The sequence below is a fragment of the Gavialis gangeticus genome, unplaced genomic scaffold, assembly GCF_001723915.1.
Source record: "Gavialis gangeticus isolate Ggan-Ray unplaced genomic scaffold, GavGan_comp1, whole genome shotgun sequence".
Taxonomy (NCBI): domain Eukaryota; kingdom Metazoa; phylum Chordata; order Crocodylia; family Gavialidae; genus Gavialis; species Gavialis gangeticus.
Genome location: NW_017729034.1, coordinates 23,336,490 through 23,345,010, shown reverse-complemented (window position 1 = coordinate 23,345,010; position 8,521 = coordinate 23,336,490). Strand labels below are relative to the sequence as shown.

Below are 8,521 nucleotides of genomic sequence, written 5' to 3'. Positions count from 1 at the left end.
ATGGTGATGGTTAGTGGTCTCATGTGGCAGCCAGCTTCTTGCAGTGAGAATGTGCCTTTTCTAACAGGTAGTTTTTTCTGGACCAATGGAATCTGGACATGTCGGAGTATGTTATGGGACATCCTGCTGGTTTCCAGTACTCCTGGCTCTGTTACATGTAGCCTAGAAGATTTCACCTGCCTTCTCTGCAGTATAATTCACTCCCAGAAATAGTCAAAAGCAATGTGACTATGCCTTCTGGATTAAATTTAATTCTGATACCACATAATAAAAGAGGATACACGCTGGGAAAAGACGGTTTGTATTGCCTGTTGCCAATCACATGACATGAGTTAGGCATACAAAAGGTCATTTAACCATCATGGTGCAGGGTTAGGCACTGAGTGAAGCAGCTGCTAGGGCCACAAGTCACCTTATCAGAGAAAGACCCAAGCCAACTGGCATTTTTCCGCCCAGCAGGACTGGATCCTGTTTGTACCCCGTAGGGTTAAAGCAGCACACAGCTTACTCAGCTGTAATTCTAGTTATCTGTTTTGTAAATGGTCCCCAGGTCCTGCAGGCAAGAGCAGAAGGTAGCCGGCTCATCTTTCATTCCAGTGTCCTTCAGGGCTGACTGTTACCACAGCAATCTTGAAGGCAGACCGCAGCAAGCCTGGGGGCTATTATTTCACTGCAATATTGAAACTGCAGCTGATCTGACAGCAGCCAGGCTCAGTCTCATTTTCTCATGATCCCTTCACCTTTCCTTCAGCTGAGTGGGTGACATGCCAGTTTGGACCATGGCTGCTGGCTGCCTGGCTGGCAGGGCGTGGGGAAGGAAGCTGAAGAGCAGCTGGGCCTATCTCGCAGCTCCTCTAACTCAGAGGCTGAGCCTGATGCCACCTCTGGGATGTTCTCCAGCCACCAACTTGCCACAGTCAACAGTTTTCAAGTACAGGGGGGAAAAAAACTCAGCATAGAAACATCCCCCTTTATCTCCACCTCTGTTGGGCACTTGACTTTAATTGATGCCCCACTGGAGTCTGGGTTTACTGAATGGAGCTGAGTTCTCCAAAGCTGTTTGCATTTTTAACCAGTTCTGTGTCTCTTGTTTTTATTCTCCACAAACTGATTACACAATGGGAAATCCTCTGGGTACAGTCTATGTTAACACCAGATGGCCTCCATCTTCCTCCCCCACCCCAGCTTGCCCCCTCTGCAAAACAATCGCACAATAAGGGCCTACACACTACAGCAAGGGAAATCTCAGGAAAGTGAGACACATACATGTAGGGTGCACTTAAAAGTTTCTCTGGGCTGTTCATTGTATATATAGTACATCACACTAGACACCTTCTGGAGTGTATTGTTTCTGTACAGTATATGCTGCAAACCCTTTAACATGGTCAAAACAGACAAAACAGGGTAATTTTGTCTGACCTTGTCAGTTGGGATTTTGCTGTGCAAACCCAGTGGTAATTGTGCCCCAGGTCTCATTTGCTGCTTCCTTGAAGTTGGCGGCATCCAAGAGAGTGGGCTGTCAGAGAAAGTAATCCTGTTTTGTCCCAGCAATGTTTTCTCATGTCTGTGCTAGAGTGTGTATACCAAGAGGCTTAGCTAAGCTGAGTTCACAACATGAAAGGACAATTTAAGCTACATCTTACATGTTTTTATCTTCACTCTTCTGGCCTGAATCCAAGATTATTTACCAGATACGGAGGGAGGAGATGGGAAATGATGTCGAGATGAAAAAAATTCTGGTTTGAAAGGGCAAGAAATATGACCCACTTTTTTGCATTATATAAACTATCCAGCCAACCCAGCAATGAGAGGAAATGCTCTGCCTCAGATCAAGTCCCATCAAAAAGCATCCAGCCTAAGCCACCAAAAGGCTGGCTTTAGAAGATGCAGCAATTGGCCAAAATCAATCCCACCCAGCATGCCTGGAATGGAAAGCTTATGGCTACAATTTCTTGAAGGCACAATGCCAAGATGGAGGCATCCTCTTGTGAATACACAGAGCAAAGCTAAGCCACAAACTAAAGGAAAAGGTTAAATCCTGTCCCCAGCGTCACTGGCAAAACAAAGGCAAAATTCCCATTGGCTCCTGGAGGCCACGGTTTTCACCCAGAGGATGAGACCAGCAGGATATACCAGCACAGTTCTATGCTCCTGGATGCCACCAGATGCCACCATCATTCTGCACCAGCTGAAGACCTGACCCAAATGGTCAAATATTTCAGTTCTTATTCAGGTAAAAGCCACCCTCATTTTCATGGGTGCAGCACCTACAGACATGGTGCCAAAGACAGATGACAGTGGGAGTTGCACCTAGGTAACAGCCAAATTTTCCTCTACTGCAACTCTGAAAAGCTGATAAGCTTAACACCAAGAACACGGCTGTACCTTTGAGGAGCTTAGCTTGACTAAGGCCTAAAAGAGCCATCTCTACCTGATTGTTTCTAGGAAAAAAATCAGTTTTGGCAGGCAATTGCTGGCTGTCCTGTAATCTAACTGGTTTGTGCAGAAAGGCAATATTATTTGCCAGAGCCCAGATCAGGGAGAAGACCTGGCTCCTGTTCCTAGATCTACCACTGACTTGGGGTATGATCATCACTTACACTTCCCTCCATCTCAGCCTCTCCATCTGTTAAATGGTAATAATGGCACTTTTTGCCATGCAGTCTTAGATCTTTGGAGATACAATACTACCAGTGCACAAGTGCCAAGTTTGGCTATTACCCTGCTAGTATTAATACATCTAGACTGTAATGCCCCAAGCCAAAAAATCATAAACAAAAGCACAAGGAGGCAAGATTCCCATGACCCAGGCACTATAATACATATTTATATTTTAATCCAACTCCAGCTGGGGATGTTGCCAGTTATCTGGAAGTCATTTGGATGGTTAATCATCTAGCAGTATCTGTCTAGAGCTTCCTGGATAGAATGCATACTTTACCCACTCGACTCGATTTCCATTTCTGCCACAGTTGTAAATTCCAAGTCAGCCACCAGAGGAAATTCAGTATAAAAACAACAGTCCTGGATGTCTCGGTTTTGGCCAGGCATGCCCAGCCTGCAGCCAGCACTGCATCTCTTCATGTAAATTCCTTTCACGTGTCAGGAAAAACGTGATTTCCTCTCCAGCCATTCAAGATTCTTTCCTCCATCTGCTGTCTGTTAACATCTGCAGGCAGCATGGGATGATTCTCATCTGAAATGGCCTACTCTTGAAGGCTGATCAGCTGATGTGCAGGTCCCAGTTCCAGATACCTTCTGTTGCTGCGCAAAGCAAAAGGAAGAGGAATGAAAAGGAGGAAATTTGTTTGCTAGTTAGAGCAGGAGGCCTGGGCAGCAGATTGCCTGTTTTCTTTATCTAACTCTGCCACTAACTTGCTATGTCACCTTGAGTTTGTCATCTATGTTCTCTGAAGCTCTGTTTGTTCACATGTAGAAAGGACAAAATACTACTCAAAATATTTTGAGGTCTTCACTGAAAGCGTAAACTTTTAGTCTTAACATGACTGGATAATTCTCTGTAGTCAGGTACATAACCAGGATGGTATATAGAGAAGGTAATGCTAGGAAGGAGTTAAAAAAAGCACTTCTGTTTGCTGAATTCTCATCACCTGCCATAGCTGGTGCTCTAGAGACTAATTCTTCCAGAGCTGCTGAAGTTGTCGGTAGAAATGGTTCCGAGTCAAAATCCTGTAACTTTGTTGAGGGAGGACTTAAGCTTTGCAAATGGTCCCTGATTTGATAGACTGAGTTATAGCCACAGAAGTGAACACCACCAAGCCCCAGTTCACACACCACAGTTTAAGTCTATCTTGGAGCTTTCAAGGATTTACGTGGTTCTGGTTATGAACCTAGTTTGGTGAAACTGAACAAATATCAGACTGTTACATAAATGAGATGGATAAACATTGGTCTTTCCTGATACAGAGTCCCACAGTATCCCTCTGGAACCTGAAGGCATTGTCTGTGTCTATGCTGCTTCATTGCAAAACCCAGAGAAACAAGCTTGGTCCACTCACTCCCACTCTGCCATACCCCACCCTGACCTTTTGGCAGGATTGAGAGTTTAGAGGGATCCTAAGTATGTGGCCAAGCGTTGCTCTCAGGCTTTCCCTCTCACAAGATAGAGCCTCAAGGACCAACAGTTTCACCATGAATGGCTCCCAGAAAGACAGTCAGTGGCCAAGGGGCACACCTTCCATTGGAGGTAGCATGTCTGCAATGTTAAATGAATCTGTGCTAATAGAGAGTGAAGGCAGAGCCACTGACTGAGCTGCTCCAGTGTACACAAGTTGATAAGTTTTTCCTAGTGAGCACTTAGGCCTTCACATCCTTGGGGAAAGTATCAGTCTGAGTAAGTACCCACGAGGAGAGCAGAGAGTACACACCTCAAGGTCATACCTTGCATTTCCTCGCATTGAAAGGGGAGCAATCATGTCCAGCTTCTGGGATCAGAGGGACTACTCTTTCAGAGAGGCCAAATACTCCCGGCTCCTCTTTATGTCTTTTTGTTTGTTCAACGCTTTTGAGAATCAGACCCAATCCAGGTTGCTGGCTGGAGGGCTTTGTTATTGAATGACAAATGATTCATCATAACAGAAGAGCAATATGAGCCGAGTAGACCAGAGACCCTCTGCTGATTAAATATAAGGGCTAGGTACAGACATATAAAAAAGCCCGAGGCAGAATCGACCTAAGTTATGCAGTTTTCTATAAGCGGCATAGTTTAGATCGATAGCAAACAGAACACACATTCACCCTTTGATGGGGTGAGAGGGAGACCAAATCTTAGACTGGGTTCTGCCATTTTTAAAGCAATCTGTGGGCAGGGCACATCTACACATTGCTGTAAGACAACAGTGCTACAGCGCTGTGCTTTAGTACTTCCTTTAGTACTTTTCTAAAACAAAGTACTAAAGCATGGCACAGTATGGGTGGTTACTGTGCTGTGCACATGGCACATGGGTAAATTTTGCCACTACGTCACTGAAGCAATGCACTATACCCAGGGAGTGCACCACCACAACAATATAGCTGGTGATCACGTGTAGACATGTGTAATCACTATGTCAGTGTAGCACGCCATACAGGGACATGTAGATGCACCCTGTGTGCGCCAAACTTCTGTTCTGTTACAGGTTTAGACTGGTTTCCAATCACTTATACCCATAAAAGTGTAATGTCTGTACCTGACCAAGATGCGTGGGCTTCTGCTGAGACCAGTAGACTAGGACTCTGAAGATCTCAGCTGAATGACTCATTGTATCTAAGAATTCTTTAGGCAAGTGGATTACCGTATCCTGTGAAATGTGTCACCATGCAGGGGAACCAAAAGTCTATAAAATCGTTTAATGATTCTAGGGCTCCATGGTAATAAAGGCCACATGAGTACTGATATGGTTAGAGAAAGTATGAAGCATAATACAAGTTGTGTTTCCTAGAAAGAGGGTGCATCTACACTTTCATTAATGCTCTCTAGTTACTGCACATTAAGCTTATTGACTGCATAGTAACTTGCACTACTGCACAGTAGCACCGGTGAACAGGGGTTTTTTGATGCTTACTGCACAGTAGCCTAACAACACTGTGCAGTAATGTATTAGCACAGTTTTTGACTGGCATGCTATTGTACAATGTTATTAGGGTACTGCACAGTAAGCATCCCGTGTAGATGCGCCTAGAGAAATGTATTGGGAAACTCTTGATCTCACATGGCATTGGTGTCTAACTGCCTTGCTACAGTTATTGCCATGTCACCTCTCTTTCTAGGTTTTGTAAAGGAAGAAGCAGCTCACCTTGGAGCTTGATCGCTCTGAAGCAGCTTGCAGGCAGTTCACTTGCCAGTTTGCAGACCAGTTTACCTCCTCCTTCCACTTTCAACTTGGTGTGAGGAAGGCGGGAAAAAGGAACTCTTTGGGGCCAAGGAACAGTATACAGGCCAGCTTTCAGGTGAGCTTGCTAGGGAAAGTGTGCTTGGAAGAAGGGCAGTAAGAAAGAAGAGGCAGATTAAGAGACACAGGGAAATGGCTGGAGGATGTTGCAATGCTGGACCCACTGCCTCTGCTTACACCTGTGAGGTTCCTGTCCATGAAGGACCACTCACCATCAAGACTTCCACCCAGGTCCAGGTTTGGTGCTGTGGAGATGGCAGCTTGCAGGTTCCTTCCAGTGACAGCCAGGTGGGGCACTGCCTGTGATGTGAGTGCTGCCCCCTGGTGGTGTGTCTCAGAGAACAGGCAAGAGAGCTACAGGAGGAGGTGGTGAGGCTCCAAAGCATCCTCTGTTATGAGGAGTTAATTGATTCAATGCTAATGGAGACCTCCAGGACTGTGAAGGAAGAACTGCCAGAGGCAGCACTAGAGAAGTGAGAGGACACAGACTCCCAGGAAGGTGGAAGCTGGAAGCTTGTGGTCTCTGGCAGCAAGCAGAAATCTTCATCTCCATCAGCAGCATTTCATCTGGAGAATGGATATGGAGCCTTAGCAACAGAGGGAGAGGAGCATGTTCCATTGGTGCACGAGGACAGGGCAAGGATCCCCAAGGTGGGAAGGATCGAGACTACCACCACCACCAAGAAGAAGCAATGGGTGGTAGTGGTTGGAGACTCTGTTTTGCAGGGGATATAGGGATCCATCTGCTGACCTGACATGTTGTCTCAGGAAGTCTGTTGCTTGCCAGAAGCCCAGATCCAAGATGTCATGGAGGGATTACCAAGATTCATCCAGCCCCATGCTGCTCATCCATGTGGGCACCAATGACACTGCCGGGGAAGACCCTGAGCAGATCAAAAATAACTACAGGGCTCTGGGTGAAGGGGTTGGGGCTCAGGTGGCTCTTCAATCCTTCTGGTCAAGGGAAAGGGATCAGGCAGGAGCAGGTGCATCCTGAAGTTCATTGCCTGGATGTTCAGGTAGTGTCACAAGCAGGGCTTTGGCTTCTTTGACCACAAGATGATAGTCCAAGAAGAAGGATTGCTAGGAAGAAATGGGATCCACCTGATGAAGAGAGAGAAGAGCATCTTCACAAGACAGGCTTGCTTACCTAGTGAGGGGTTTAAAGTAGGTTCACTGGGGGATGGAGGCCAAAGCCATTTGGGGCAAGTAGGGAAGTGGGTGCCCTGGAGGAAGAGCAAGCAGGAGGGGGCAGCAGAGGAGATGTTCTAATTCTTCCTGAGAAATTTGGCAATTGACTAGTTACCTTAGGTGCCTGAACACAAATGCACGGAGCCTGGGAAACAAACAGGAAGAATTGGAAGTCCCTGCACAGTCACGGGATTATGACATGACTGAAATAACAGAGCCTTGGCGGGAGCTCACATGACTTGGAGCACTGTCATGGATGGGTACAAACAGTTCAGAAAGGACAGGCAGGGGAGAAGAGGAAGAGGAGTTGCACTTTCTGTAAAGAGCCATATGATTGCTCAGAGCTCCAGTATGAAACTGGAGACAGGCCTGTTGAGAGTCTCTGGGTTAGGGTCAGAGGAGAGAGTAACAAGGGTGATGTGGTGGGGGTCTGCTGCAGACCACCAGACCAGGAGGAAGGGGTGGACGAAGCTTTCTTCAAACAACTAGCAGAAGTTTCTCGATCGCAGGCCCTAGTTCTCATGGGAGACTTCAGTCACCCCGACATCTGCTGGCAGGGCAATACAGCAGTGCACAGGCAATCCAGGAAGATTTTGGGGAGTACAAAGGACAACTTCCTGGTGCAAGTGCTGGAGCTAGGGGCTGTGCTCTTCTTGACCTGCTGCTCACAAACAGGGTTGAATTGGTGGGGAATGTACTAGTAGATGGCAACTTGGGCAGCAGTGACCATGAGATGATTGAGTTCAGGATCCTGAGGAAAAGAAGGATGGAGAGCAGCAGAGTAAAGACCCTGGACTTCAGAAAAGCTGACTTGGGCTCGCTCAGGGAACTCATGGGCAGGATCCCCTGGGAAGCCAGTCTGGGGAAGAAAGGAGTACAAGACAGCTGGCTGTATTTGAAAGAAGTCTTACTGAGAGTGCAGGAACAAACCATCCTGATGTGCAGGAAGAATAGCAAGTGTGGCAAAAGACCAGCATGGCTTAACAGGGAACTCTTTAGTAAATTAAATCACAAAAAGGAAGCGTATAAGAAGTGGAAACTTGGACAAATACTAGGGAGGAGTATAAGAGCATTGATCAGGCACGTAGGGTAGGGCGGTGCAAAGCTTTGGGTGCTGATTTGAGTTGGTGGCTGGATCTCCCAATCCAAATCCAATCAGAGAACCAATTAAATGGTCTGAATTGATTCGAAACTCTCCGAATTGATGCAGAAAAGATTCAGAGAGCTTTGATGATTCGGGCAGTCCCCGCTTGCTGCAGCAGGGACCTGGACCTGGACTCCATGCTGGTAAGTAGAGGCCAGGGGAGGTGGGACTGGAGGAGCAGGGAGGGGACCATGGGGGACCCCTGCCAGGCCCCATCCCCTGCCTTCTCCCCAGCCCCCATGACCTCCACCCACTCCTCCAGCCCCCCCCCCCCCCCGGCGCCCCCGCCCCCCCC

The 8,521-nt window shown here is 47.1% G+C and overlaps 1 protein-coding gene across 1 annotated transcript in view; it reads right to left on the bottom strand.

Moving 5' to 3' along the window:
• Positions 1-238: 238 nt before the first annotated feature.
• The window catches only part of LOC109304582, a 132,611-nt gene continuing 124,328 nt past the window's right edge, over positions 239-8,521 (bottom strand). The window contains exon 5 of the mRNA XM_019527265.1: positions 239-3,264. Within this exon, the coding sequence (XP_019382810.1) occupies positions 3,193-3,264 (72 nt within the window). The 3' untranslated portion in view covers positions 239-3,192. The remainder of the gene's footprint in view (positions 3,265-8,521) is intronic.